Below are 15,117 nucleotides of genomic sequence, written 5' to 3' on the forward strand. Positions count from 1 at the left end.
ATTATAATTGCAATTTATAAAGTATTCTTCACATATTATTTCGCTTATTCTTTCAAACTAATCTGTGAGACACATTTTATCTTTTTAAAACACGAGTTTTGAAATAAAGGATGATTTTAAAAGATGAGAAATTCAAGTTTACAGGCACACTATCTTAGACTAACTTCTCACTCTTATCACATCCATAATATGGAAAGAAACTTAGGTGTACTGAGCACTTTCTACACACTAAGTCCTGTGCAAGTTAATATAATCTTAGTAAGATCCATGTAAGTAGTTGTCATTCTCACTTTACAGGTAAATATGTAAGTTTTAAAGAAGCTAAGAAGTTTGTAAAAGGTAAAAATAGAGCAAAAATACCACTCCACGTCTTATCCCAGAGTTATATTAAAGGACTGCATGCTTATTTCACTTGGGTTACTCATTTAGATATCCAATCTTTTGAGAAGAAGGATTGCACATCCATTTTCTATTGCATATATATGCCTCTACCTCGGAGGCACGGGATGTTTTACTTCTTAATGACTAGATAGCGAATATACTCCAGGAACAGAAACTCTAGCTTCTAAAACAGCAGGATATCTTATATAAGCCTCCTAACTTTTAGGAAAACTCAAGCATAGATCCTATTCTTAAAAGACACATCCTGTTATGGATACTACATGAATTTATCTGGCTCATATCTGATAACCAGAATATTTAATTATCCTCATGCATTATAGATCTCCCTACTTCCTGGTTCAGAAATGCTTAATAAATGCTAGCTGAAATTGTAAATGTCATAAAATTAGGCTGAATGAAATGTCTCCACAGAAGCCATATATATTTTTCACCATATAAAGCCAAAATCACACTTCAGACCTTAAAGCTTTTCTTAAAAGATGCCTGGTTCAACGCAAGAAAAGCTTGGACTATCTTGTGCCAGAAGGTAAGAAAGAACCCAAAGAATGGTGAGGAAATGTCAATGGACACAAAGATCAGCTTGAAAAAGGTCCTATTGGTCAAATCTTGGAAAATCTGGGCAACAAAACAAATAATGTTAGCAATGAATTATAACCTATTAAATAAAATGAAACAAGGAATCCATACTAATACAAATTAACAAATCAGTAAGTTGAAAGTCTGATAAGGAACAAAATATTTTCAGAGACTTCAGTACCTTTTCATAAAATATGTATTAATTACAACAGGGAAAAGAATAAGTCTACAATGGGGGAGCCCAGAGGAGTTCATCTTAATTAAGAGATCAAAGTGAACATCATCAGTAATGTGACAAATCATCACGTGCTTCCTGATAGGAGGCAATGAGATGGCCACAGTATCATTTCTGTGACATTCCTGACAAATTCACATAAGCCGAATCTAATAATGTGGAAACAGACAATCCCAAATTAAGGGACGTTTTACAAAACAACTAGCATATAATCTTCATAAATGTCAAGGCCATGAAAGTGAAAAAGATTGAGAAATTCTTCTCTAGTTTGAAGGAGACTAATAAAACAGAAGAACTAAATGTGATACACAATCCTAAACTGGTTCTTTTGCTAGAAAGAGTGTTTTGAGGATAACCGGTGAAACTTGAATGGGGTATGAGGATTAGATAGTGGGAATAATTCCAGTGTTCATTTTCTGATTTTAACATTGTATTGTGGTTATGTAGAAGAATGTCCTTGTGTGTAGGAAATACACTAAATTCCCTGGTGGTGGAGAACCATGTCAGCAACTTAGTGTCAAATAGTTGAGAAAAAACTTCTCTGGACTATACTTACAACTTTTCTGCAAGTTTGCTAGTTTAAAAAAAGAAGCTAACCTATTGCTCTCTAAACTACACATTTACCAGAACTTCACATTAACTAGTCTTATTTCAGCGATACTCTAAACACAGCAAACTCTCATTTTCAGAGCAGACTATTTTCCTATTATGCTGAGAAGCAGGAAATGAATCAAACTGCTAGTTTCAAAATTAGCAAAAAGTTGTAAAATGAAGATGACAAGTACATGAGATTATCATACTATTCACTTTTATGAAAATATTTAAATGTAGTTTTTTTGGAAGGAAGCTACAGTTCTTCAGACATATTTAGAGTTCAATAAGATTATCCCTGTCATAACATCCCTGCCAACACAGTATTATTAATAGATATCTATGTACACACAAACACACAGCACATACTCTGGGGTGGAGGAGTCAGGAAGGTGACAGCCATGATAAGTTAAGAGATCACTTTAAATTTTAGAAATCCATCCTATAAATCTAAAAATATTTTCTAATTTCTGATTGAATACAAGTAGAAAATGGTTCTTTTGTATTTTTTTATGCACATGGCTATATTGTTACTCCAAAGGGAGCTGGCAAGTGATCCTGGGTATGCAAACTCTTCTACATATATACATCTATATGTGTGCATGGACATGCATGCACACACGCAAACACGTACCACTGAAGATGACAGTTTTTAAACACTACTTTCCTCTTTATTATAAAATTATTCCACATAGAACGCAACTTCTGCTTTCATTCTGTTTAGAACCATGTTATGTGCAAACGAACAGGCGATAACATGTTCAGATCATAAAAGCACTGTTGGGGAGAAGTACAGCTTCTGAAAACTCCCCCTGTACAGGGTAAAAATCCAAGCTAGGAGCCATAAAGTGAAAAAAGGCCTGTTTTGTTTTTTAATATAAACATTTATTATTATAAAATCAACTGGTTTGATAAGTAATTATTTAAAAAATGTAATACCAATACATGTTAAGTATACAAATTAGAATTCTTTTGAACAAACAAGTTCTTATCTAAAGAAGAAACAAAACCTCCTTAATAGTTGGAATAAAATCTATCCCTGAATAGTTAGTGGATATTACACAGAAATATTTATATTATATTCCTCTACTCCCAGTACCTATTTTTACAGAATCAGGAGAATTTAAATAGAATGTCAAAATATAAATGATAAATAAATATCTGTACAATATTTTTATCGAAGACACGACTATCAGTGCATAAATGCCTAAATAAGAGGTTACAAATATGACATAATACGGAAGAACTCCATTCTCTCAATTTTAGAAAGGGGGACTTTTCTGAGGACAAATGTCTGAAGTTCAGGTACTACGATTTCACTAATTTCACACATTGGTATTATCAACAAATTGTGATTAAACAGAAATCAGTCTTTTAGACAAAAATATTTCCTAACATTAAAAACAAACTGGACTTTCTGAATCTCAAAGAAATGCTGAAACAGAAAGGTGAGATAAAAACAATGTGAAATTAAGAAAGCATTTTGGAGAGTTTCTTTTTTACACGGCTATGCTTAGGCTCAGTAAATCTTGTACAGGTTATGTTTTTTGTGGCGTCCACTCATACAGTTGTGGCCACTCCCATATGAGTGCTGATAAAAATAACACAGCTTCTGTGAAATAGTTTTCTTCCATCCCTTCAACTTGTAGACAGCGATGAAGGTGAGCTTTTTTCTTGCAGAGCCTCATGAATCTCTCTTTCAGTTCCATGAATGTCGGCTTCACACGTGTGTTATTTGCTAAAGCTAATAATGAATAAAAATGGCCCATAGGAGGGACAGGCTGGTCTTCTAGCCTTCTTGATTCCAGAAGACAAATTGTAGAGATGATTTTAATCTTTCAATATTTCTGCGAAGATGTAAAATCTGTACATTTCCTCTAACCATGAGCACGCAGGTGAAGTAAAGACTATGTTTGGGGTCTGCCTGAAGCAGCTGGTGATCTTTACTAAAGGCATCTGAAAACATCTGATCCAATCTTTTAGTAGGAATGCTAACATCGACCAGCGTACATAGAGGTGTTAGGCTTGATACAAGATAATGAAGCTAAGGAAAAGGAACCAAATTCATGCTGATTTCATTACAGTCCTTATTAAGGGACCCTTCAAATCTTGCAGAGCTTGTTAGGTTGAGCAAATTTGCCACAATGTTGTTGACTGCAACAAAGGGCTTATTATGCCGCTCTTTAGAGCCACAGCACTTGAAGTGCATCTACAGTTGTACCCAACTTTCCAGAATTCACTACGAGGTCAATTTTGCTAATGATGTCAAATAAAGACTGTCAATGGGCAACACACAGTCTGCACGCTCATTAAGTTCCTTCATCGCCAAGATGCCCTTATGAGGTAAAGTTATGACATCCTCCTCACCGGAAGGATAAATGGAGGTCATAAATCTACAAACTTCTAGGAATTTATCTTCAAGCATCTTTAAAAGAAATGTGCCAAGTGGCACCTGGAACAGTAGCAAAATAGAAGCGTTCACTCCCCTGGAGAAGGGGCTGAAGCCAGGGAGAAAAGTGGTCTAGAGCAGAGGATTCCACCTCCACGGAGCTCAGCAAGCTAAGATGAACTGGCTTGAAATTCTTGCTGCCAGCACAGCAGTCTGAAGTCAACCTGGGATGCTCCAGCTTGGTGGGGGTGAGGGGTATCCACTATTACTGAGGCTTGAGTAGGCGGTTTTGCCCTCACAGTATAAACAAAGCCACTAGGAAGTTCAAAACGGGCAGAGCCCACCGCAGTAGCCAGAGTGCTTCTGCAGATTCCTCCTCTCTGGGCAGGGCATTTCTGAAAGAAAGGCAGCAGCCCCAGTCAGGGGCTTACAGATAAAACTCCCATCTCCCTGGAACAGAGCACCTGGGGGAAGGGGCAGCTGTGGGTACAGCTTCAGCAGAGGTAAATGTTCCCCTTGCCAGCTCTGAAGAGAGAAGGGGCTCTCCCAAGCTCTGCTAAGGGACAGACCCCCATGCCTCCCGACTGGGAGACATCTCCCAGCAGGGATCAACAGACACCTCACACAGGAGAGCACCGGCTGGCATCTGGCGGGGGCCCCTCTGGAACAAAGCTTCCAAAGGAAGAAACAGACAGCAATCTTTGCTGTTCTGCAGCCTCCACTGGTGACAGCCTCCGCTGGTGATACCCAGGCAAACAGTGTCTGGAGTGGACCTCCAGCAAACTCCAGCAGACCTGCAGCAGAGGGGCCTGACTGTTAGATGGAAAACTAACAAACAGAAAGCAATAGCATCAGCATCAACGAAAAGGATGTCCACACAAAAACCCCATCCGAAGGTCACCAACGTCAAAGACCAAAAGTAAATTAATCCACGAAGATGAGGAAAAACCAGTGCAAAAAGGCTGAAAATTCCAAAAACTGGAACATCTGTTCTCCTCCAAAGGATCACAACTCCTCGCCAGCAAGGGAACAAAACAGGACGGAGAATGAGTTTGACGAATTGACAGAAGGAGGCTTCAGAAGATGGGTAATAACAAACTCCTCTGAGCTAAAGGAGCATGTTCTAACCCAATGCAAGGAAGCTAAGAACCTTGAAATAAGGTTAGAGGAATTGCTAACTGGAATAACCAGTTTAGAGAAGAACATAAATGACCTGATGGAGCTGAAAAACACAGCACAAGAATTTTGTGAAGCATACACAAGTATCAATAGCCGAATTGATCAAGCGGAAAAAAGGAGATCAGAGATTGAAGAACAACTTAATGAAATAAAGTGTGAAGACAAGATTAGAGAAAAAGAAATGAAAAGGAATCAACAAATCCTCCAAGAAATATGGGACTATGTGAAAAGACCAAACCTACATTTGATTGGTGTACCTGAAAGTGACAGGGAGAATGTAACCAAGTTGGAAAACACTCTTCAGGGTATTATCCAGGAGAACTTCCCCAAATTAGCAAGACAGGCCAACGTTCAAATTGAGGAAATACGGAGAACACCACAAAGACACTCCTAGGGAAGCGCAACCCCAACACACATAACCGTCAGATTCACCAAGGTTGAAATGAAGGAAAAAGTGTTAAGGGCAGACAGAGAGAAAGGTTGGGTTACCCACAAAGGGAAGCCCATCAGACTAACAGCAGATCTCTCGGCAGAAACCCTACAAGCCAGAAGAAAGTGGAGGCCAATATTCAACATTCTTAAAGAAAAGAATTTTCAACCCAGAATTTCATATCCAGCCAAACTAAGCTTCACAAGCAAAGGAGAAATAAAATCCTTTACAGAGTTTTGTCACCACCAGGCCTGCCTTAACAGAGCTCCTGAAGGAAGCACTAAATATGGAAGGGAAAAACTGGTACCAGCCACTGCAAAAACATACCAAATTGTAAAGACCATCAACACTATGAAGAAACTGCATCAACTAACAGGCAAAATAACCAGCTAGACTCATAATGACAGGATCAAACTCACATACAACAATACTAACCTTAAATGTAAATGGGCTAAATGCCCCAGTTAAAAGACACAGACTGACAAATTGAAGAGTCAAGACCCATCAGTACACTGTATTCAGGAGATCCATCTCATGTGCCTTTGCACGTAGCCTACACACATAGGCTCAAAATAAAGGGGTGGAGGAAGATTAACAAAGCAAATGGAAAGCAAAAAAAAGCAGGGGTTGCAATCCTAGTCTCCGATAAAACAGAATTTAAACCAACAAAGATCAAAGGAGACAAAGAAAGGCATTATATAATGTTAAAGGGATCAACGAAACAAGAGTTAACTATCCTAAATATATATGCATCCAATACAGGAGCACCCAGATTCATAAAGCAAGTCCTTAGAGACCTACAAAGAGACTCAGACTCCCACATAATAGTGGGAGACGTTAACACCCCACTGTCAATATTAGAGAGACCAACAAGAAAGAAAATTAACAAGGATATTCAGGACTTGAACTCAGCTCTGGACCAAGTGGACCCAATAGACATCTACAGAACTCTGCACCTCAAATTAACAGAATATACATTCTTCTCACTGCCACATCATACTTATTCTAAAATTGACCACATAATTGGAAGTAAAGCAATCCTCAGCAAATGCAAAGAACGAAAATCATAACAGTCTCTCAGACCACAGTGTAATCAAATTAAAACTCAGGATTAAGAAACTTACTCAAAACTGCACAACTACATGGAAACTGAACAACCTGCTCCTGAATGACTACTGGGGTAAATAACAAAACTAAGGCAGAAATAAATAAGTTATTTATATCCAATGAGAACAAAGACACAATGTATCAGAATCTCTGGGACACAGCTAAAGCAGTGTTTAGAAGGAAATTTATAGCACTAAATGCCCACAACCAGAAAGCTGGAAAGACAACAAATGGACACCCTAACATCACAATTAAAAGATGTAGAAAAGCTGGAGCAAAAAAATTCAAAAGCTAGCAGAAGACAAGAAATAACTAAGATCAGAGCAGAACTGAAGGAGACAGAGACACAAAAAACCCTTCAAAAAATCAATGAATCCAGGAGCTGGTTCTTTGAAAAGATTAACAGAATAGATAGACCACTAGTCAGACTAACAAAAAATAAAAAAAAGAGAGAGAGAAAAATCAGACACAATAAAAAACGATAAAGGGGAGATCACCACTGATCCCACAGAAACACAAACTACCATCAGAGAATACTATAAACACCTCTACGCAAATAAACTAGAAAATCTAGAAGAAATGGATAAATTCCTGGACACATAGACTTCCCAAGGCTAAATCAGGAAGAAGTTGAATCCCTGAATAGACCAATAACAGGCTCTGAAATTGAGGCAATAATTAATAGCTTACCAACCAAAAAAAGCCTGGGACCAGACAAATTCACAACCTAATTCTACCAGAGTTACAAACAGGAGCTGGTACCATTCCTTCTGAAACTATTTCAATCAATAGAAAAAGAAGGACTCCTCCCTAATTCATTTTATGAGGCCAGCATCATCCTGATACCAAATCCTGGCAGAGACACAACAAAAAAAGAAAATTTCAGGCCACTAAACCTGATGAACATCAACTCAAAAATCCTCAATAAAATACTGGCAAGCCAAATTCAGCAGCACATCAAAGAGCTTATCTACCACAATCAAGTGGGCTTTATCTCTAGGATGCAAAGCTGGTTCAACATATGCAAATCAATAAACATAATCCATCACATAAACAGAACCAATGACAAAAACCACATGATTTTCTCAATAGAGGCAGAAAAGGCCTTCAATAAAATTCAACAACACTTCATGCTAAACACTCTCAATATACTAGGTATTGATGGAACATATCTCAAAATAATAAGAGCTATTTATGACAGACCCATAGCCAATATCATACAGAATGGGTAAAAGCTGGAAGCATTCCCTTTGAAAACCGGCACAAGACAAGGATTCCCTCTCTCACCACTCCTATTCAACGCAGTATTGGAAGTTCTGGCCAGGGCAATCAGGTAAGAGAAAGAAAGAAAGGATATTCAAATAGGAAGATAGGAAGTCAAATTGTCTGTTTGCAGATGACATGATTGTATATTTATAAAACCCCATTGTCTCAGCCCCAAAACTCCTTAAGCTGATAAGCAACTTCAGCAAAATCTCAGGATACAAAATCAATGTGCAAAAATCACAAGCGCTCCCATACACCAATAACAGAGAGCCAAATCATGAGTGAACTCCCATTCACAACTGATACAAAGAGAATGAAATACCTAAGAATCCAACTTACAAGGGATGTGAAGGACCTCTTTAAGGAGAACTACAAACCACTGCTCAAGTAAATAAGAGAGGATACAAACAAATGCAAAAACAGTCCATGCTCATGGATAGGAAGAATCAATACTGTGAAAATGGCCATACTGCCCAAAGTAATTTATAGATTCAATGCTATCCCCATCAAGCTACCACTGACTTTCTTCAAAGAATTAGATAAAGCTATTTTAAATTTCATATGGAACCAAAAAAGAGCCCATATAGCCAAGACAATCCTAAGCAAAAAGAACAAAGCTGGAGAGGCATCACACTACCTGACTTCAAACTATACTACAAGGCTACAGTAACCAAAACAGCATGGTACTGGTACCAAAACACATATGTAGACTAATGGAACAGAACAGAGGCCTCAGAAATAATGCCCCACATCTGCAACCATCTGATTTTTGACAAACCTGACAAAAACAAGAAATGATTCCCTATTTAATAAATGGTATTGGGAAAACTGGCTAGCCATATACAGAAAACTGAAACTGGGCCCCTACCTGACACCTTACACAAAAATTAAATCAAGATGGATTAAAGACTTAAACATAAGACCTAATACCATAAAAACCCTAACCTAGGCAATACCCTTAAGGACATAGGCCTGGGCAAACACTTCATGACTAAAACACCAAAAGCAATGACAACAAAAGCCAAAATTGACAAATGGGATCTAATTAAACTAAAGCACTTCTGCACAGCAAAAGACACTATCATCAGAGTGAACAGGCAACCTACAGAATGGGAGAAAATGTTTACAATCTATCCATCTGACAAAGGGCTAATATCCAGAATCTACAAGGAACTTAAACAAATTTACAACAACAACCAAAAAAAAAAAATCAAAAAGTGGGCAAAGGATATGAACAGACATTTCTCAAAAGAAGACATTTATGTGGCCAACAACCATATGAAAAAAAGCTCATCAACGGTCATTAGAGAAATGCAAATCAAAACTACAATGAGATACCATCAAAGGAGACAAAGAAGGGCATTACATAATGTTAAAGGGATCAATGCAACAAGAAGAGCTAACTATCCTAAATATATATGCACCCAATACAGGAGCACCCAGATTCATAAAGCAAGATCTCATCTCACGCCAGCTAGATTTGCGATCATTAAAAAGTCATGAAACAATAGATGCTGGAGAGGATATGGAGAAATAGGAACACTTTTACATTGTTGATGGGAATGTAAATTAGTTCAACCATTGTGGAAGACAGTGTGGCAATTCCTCAAGGATCTAGAACCAGAAACACCATTTGACCCAGTAATCCCATTACTGGGTATACACCCAAAGGATTATAAATCATTCTACTATAAAGACACATGCACACGTATGTTTATTACAGCACTATTCACAATAGCAAAGATTTGGAACCAACCCAAATGTCCATCAATGATAGATTGGATAAAGAAAATGTGGCACATATACACCATGGAATACTATGCAGCCATAAAAAAGGATGAGTTCATATCCTTTGCAGCAACATGGATGAAGCTGGAAACCATCATTCTCAGCAAACTAACACAGGAACAGAAAACCGAACACCACATGTTCTCGCTCATAAGTGAGAGTTGAACAATGAGAACATATGGACACAGGGAGGGAAACATCACACATTGGGGCCTATTGGGGGTTAGGGGGCTAGGGGAAGGATAGCATTAGGAAAAATAACAAATGTAGATGGCTGGTTGATGGGTGCAGCAAACCACCGTGGCACGTGTATACCTATGCAACAAACCTGCACATTCTGCACATGTATCCCAGAACTTAAAGTACAATAATAAAGAAAATATGGTTGTACATACACACAAATGCAATGGAATATTTAAAAAAATAATAAAAAAGAAGAAGAAATGTGCCAAGTCCAGATCCTGATTCTCCTCCCACGGAATGTATTATAAAGAAACACTGCAAGCAATCACAGTGCTCTGCCAACTTTCTGAGTTTCTCTAAAACCTGGTCTTGAAAAAGACTACCAAAAACTTTGTGATCCACAGCCCAATTATTTCCTGAGCCAGAAATATCAGTGATGAGTTGTTTGGTATCAAATACATCTCTCACTGGTCCCCGAAGAATTTCACTCACTATCCCTTCTTCCATGCCAATCAAGATGGCTGGTATCCACAGTTCTAAAGAAGCTGCTTATTGCCTCATAATACATTCCTTTCTGGCTGACCGCAGCATGCTCCCTTAGCACCAGGTCCCAGAAGCAGCAGCTGATCTGGTTTTCGCATTGGCCAACCAATATGACCACCAACTGGGTTATGCTGGTGCACAGCCAGCTGGGGGCGCTTGTGAGCCACACCGGCCTCTGCATTCTGCCTGCAACCCAAAAGGCCTGTATTGTTCATTGTTGTTGTTGCTGTTGTTGTTTGAGACTGAGTCTTGCTCTGTCACCCAGGGTGGAGTGCAGTGGCATGATCTCAGCTCACTGCAACCTCCGCCTCCCGGGTTCAAGCAATTCTCCTGTCTCAGCCTCTCCAGTAGCTGAGATTACAGGCGCCCATCACCATGCCTGGCTAGTTTTTGTATTTTTAGTAGAGATGGAGTTTCTCCATGTTGGCCAGGCTGGTCTCGAACTCCTCACCTCAGGTGATCCACCTGCCTCAGCCTCCCAAAGTGCTGGGATTATAGGCGTCAGCCACCGCGCCCAGCCAAAAAAAGGCCTGTTTTTTTTATGAGTACTGCTGCATATCCACTGTTGAGAACCAATTCCTCAAACCACCTCTATTTTATTTGTAAGTGAATAAAGGTTTGTTTCTCTTTTGCATATATTTCTTATGGTTGGCGTATATGAGGTAAAAGGACAATTCTCCAAGTGCCCATGGAGCAAGAACCATGTCTAATTCTCTGTTCTTTGTAATACTCTGTACTGTTGCAGATATTTTCAATAACAATGCAAATATTCCACCACTTAATTACCCCATCAATAAAAGAGACAGACAGACACAAAAAAACTTGATTATTCAGGGTTTTATGCCACAAAAAGAAGGCTGTCTATTTTGCCACAAATAAATGCAGAAAAGAAACAGCATTACTTAAACAAACTCAGGCTCCTGTTAGATGGAAAGTCTTGCTTACCAGGTTCATTTCCTGAGTCAATTCAGAAAGGATTATTACTCCTATTACGCAGTGTTCCACAGTACCCTTTGGAGAAAATAGCAAAGTTTAGTCTAAGTGGAGACAAATGATTAGTTCTTAATGTGTGCACCAAGTAATATTTACAAATAATTAAAGACTAAAACACCACATTTACTTAATCACAAAATTGAAATAAAATTTTAACATATAAAGAAAAATCACTATGATTTCTATAAACAAAATAATTTCAAACCTATTTTTTGAAGGATAAATTTAGGTACACAGAGCTAAATGGGAAAAAGCTCCTACCTTATAAATGCAAGATACTCAACAAAATGGTTCCAGCACTTAGGACAAACAAACAAAGTTTCAAAATACAAGAATTTAGCTTAATACTTTTTATAAGACCAAGATTAAAAATAAGCAATAAATGCTTTTAGCTGTATAATTTGCTTAAAGCCTACTGAGATAGAGGCACTCAATAAATAAATAATAAATAGCTCAATAACTAATTCAAATCTCTTGTTCTAACATCAGATAGGATCACTTAGGCTCTTTTAACATTAATTGTGCATGTGTATGCAATTGTTACATACCTATAATGATGGCATGTAAAGTACACAATGCAATGGGATAAATACATGACTACACAATGTTTTTAATTTAATCAGCTTCCAATTTAACCTCACATTTTCCATCATTAAAATTCAGACTTTATATGCACATTACTAACAAACTACCCTTGTGTGAAATCATACTGGAATTATGAAAATCATAAATGTGGCATCCAATTACATTGCAATCATTTTTAAAAACTGACACAGATGATAGATACACTTTTCAAATCTTAATTTTATAGTTGGTCATCCCTTTTAACTATCATAGAATTCCATTATCACTGGATGTAATTAAATTCAAATTACCTCAGAACAAAAAAAAGTCCCACAATTTTTGCATTTTAATTATTTATGGCCTTTCAGGACAGTCTGAGTGTCTGAACTGAGCTCCAGATTTCCTACACACTGAAACATCCATCCTATGTGTATACCAGGTTCGTGTTCCCCAAAGTGTGGTAACCTGACCAATTGCTAAAACCAGCTGACTGATGATCTACAAACTCAATTCTAATCTGAAAATAGTTACTGGTCTGTGACACAATAAAGAGCATGTAACAGACTATAAAACAGCTAAGTCACAAAGTACACTGTTTAGGTTAGCTGGCTTTTTTTTTCATAGCAAGTCTTTCTCAATGAAGAAGGCACTATGTTCTTTCACAGTCTTACGTAAGCTCCTTATCTTGCTGAAGACCAGTAATTTGAATAGCACTGCCCTAGATGACAGTAGGATCTCCTGAGTATATAAGTAGAAAGGAGACACATAAGTATGTTTGGAGTGTGGCAGCAAGGGGGCTGTAATAATAGAAAAAAGAGAACGCACAAAAGTTCAGGCTGTTAAAAATGTGACAAACTTAAAATAATTTTTAGGACAAAATTCAAAAAAGCTACTAATACCCAAAGGAACCATACAGTAATATTCTAGAATACTAAAACACTAAAGCCAAAATTGACTTTCTCATGATGCAGGGTCAGGGTTAGGTCAAGAAAGATATATATATATCTATCTCCGGAGATATATATATATATCTAGAAAACAAGTACTAACTATTCTGTGGTGATACTATTATATAATAAACTTTCAAGCTAAAACATCTTGCTTCTTTTGGTCTTCCAGAACTGGCAAAAGTACATTGAATCCCAACTTAAGCTGAGCTTACTGGCCACTAAAGAGGGAGCTTGAGATATGTTAGCCAACAAGAATTTCATTCAGTTTCAATCTTGATTTTATTTTAAAAGAACTGCATGGTCGCTTCTTGTCTACTCAAGTAAGTTTTGATGAACAATCTTAGTAAAAGACAAAAGGGGGATGCTACTGTGCTTGCCAAAATTAGAAATGCAACTCTGAAGTGTGAAGTTCATACTTGTCCTGAATAAACTACCCTTCTGCCCTAGTATAAACTGACCTCCTCAGAGCTAGGAACACTTATTCCTGTAAAGTTCTAAACGATCAAATATTTGTTAACCAGGTTTTAACAACATGGATAAGACAGAAGCAGCATAACCTAGCATTTCATATTCTGAGGTTTCCAGCATCGCACTATATGATGAATTTATTTCTTACACAGGGGTTGAATTTTAAAGTTACTGCATAAAAGTAAAATCTCTGAAAGTCAAAATTGCCCACACTCAACCATGAACCAAAACTGAACCATCTCTCTATTAATCAAAACTGTCAATTTTTCCTCAAGAATACTAACAGATCATGTTGCTTGTTTTTTGTTTTTTTTTTTTTTGAGACGGAATCTCGCTTTGTCGCCCAGGTTGGAGTGCAGTGGTGCAATCTCCGCTCACTGCAAGCTCCACCTACCGGGTTCACGCTGTTCTCCTGCCTCAGCCTCCCAAGTAGCTGGGACTACAGGCGCCTGCCACCACGCCCAGCTAATTTTTTGTGTTTTTAGTAGAGACAGGATTTCACCATGTTAGCCAGGATGGTCTCGATCTCCTGACCTCGTGATCCACCCGCCTCGGCCTCCCAAAGTGCTGGGATTATAGATGTGAGCCACCATGCCCAGCCCAGGTCATTTCTTTAGCTGGACATCAGATAAAATAGTTTTCTTCCACTTGGGAATTGTGTTTGTATGAAAAAATATATACATATATCTTCAAATATCTGAATCATACTGAGCAAGGCATGACACTTACCCTAAGTAAGAGTAAACAGGAAACAAGAGCAGATTCAGGTTTCCCTAAATCATCTCAGGACATGGAATCACTGGCATAATTTAGTTTAATGCTTTCCTACCTTTATTTCTTTTTTCTTTTTTTTTTTTTTGGCAGTCTGGAATATATCTGAATTTATGCAAGTTAAATGTGCATATGCTATGACTTTATTTTAATCACTTAGGTTAAAAATACTGTTTTTAAAATAACCATTCTTTATTGATATATAATAGCTGTACCTATTTGATACCTATACACAACATGTAATGATCAAATTGAAAACATTCTTGAGAAACTAATATAGTCAATGTGGTATAGGGTAAAAATTTTAAAATGTATCATAAGTTGGAGGCTTGTTAAAAGTGCTAGCTGTATGCTTTAATCAGTCACCACCATGCAATCTTACAGAAATTTAACCCCGCTTAGCCTGTTTTCTTATTTACAAAATAAAATCCGTTTCATTTTAGGTTGTGACGAACATTTAATTACATAATCTATGAAAAGCATTATGTACATATTTTATATATATACAGTACATAGACATACATGTCATAAACGAACATACATTTTGGAATTAGAAAACATGATTATTTACATTCTTCTGGTTTGGAAATTGTGTAACAGCAGGACCCTCATTTACTGACAATAAATGATAAAGGATTCAGAGTATAAATAATAAATCTTAATTAACATGGTACTAGTAGTC

General features: G+C 37.5%; 1 protein-coding gene and 1 pseudogene across 1 annotated transcript in view; both read right to left on the minus strand.

Annotated features, from left to right (window-relative positions):
- The window catches only part of RANBP17 (RAN binding protein 17), a 431,565-nt gene that overhangs the window by 381,252 nt on the left and 35,196 nt on the right, over positions 1-15,117 (minus strand). The window contains exon 5 of the mRNA XM_050794341.1: positions 11,635-11,700. Within this exon, the coding sequence (XP_050650298.1) occupies positions 11,635-11,700 (66 nt within the window). The remainder of the gene's footprint in view (positions 1-11,634; positions 11,701-15,117) is intronic.
- On the minus strand, positions 2,824-11,615 carry LOC126956985 (tubulin epsilon chain-like; annotated as a pseudogene).

The sequence above is a fragment of the Macaca thibetana genome, chromosome 6 (genome assembly GCF_024542745.1).
Source record: "Macaca thibetana thibetana isolate TM-01 chromosome 6, ASM2454274v1, whole genome shotgun sequence".
NCBI lineage: Eukaryota > Metazoa > Chordata > Mammalia > Primates > Cercopithecidae > Macaca > Macaca thibetana.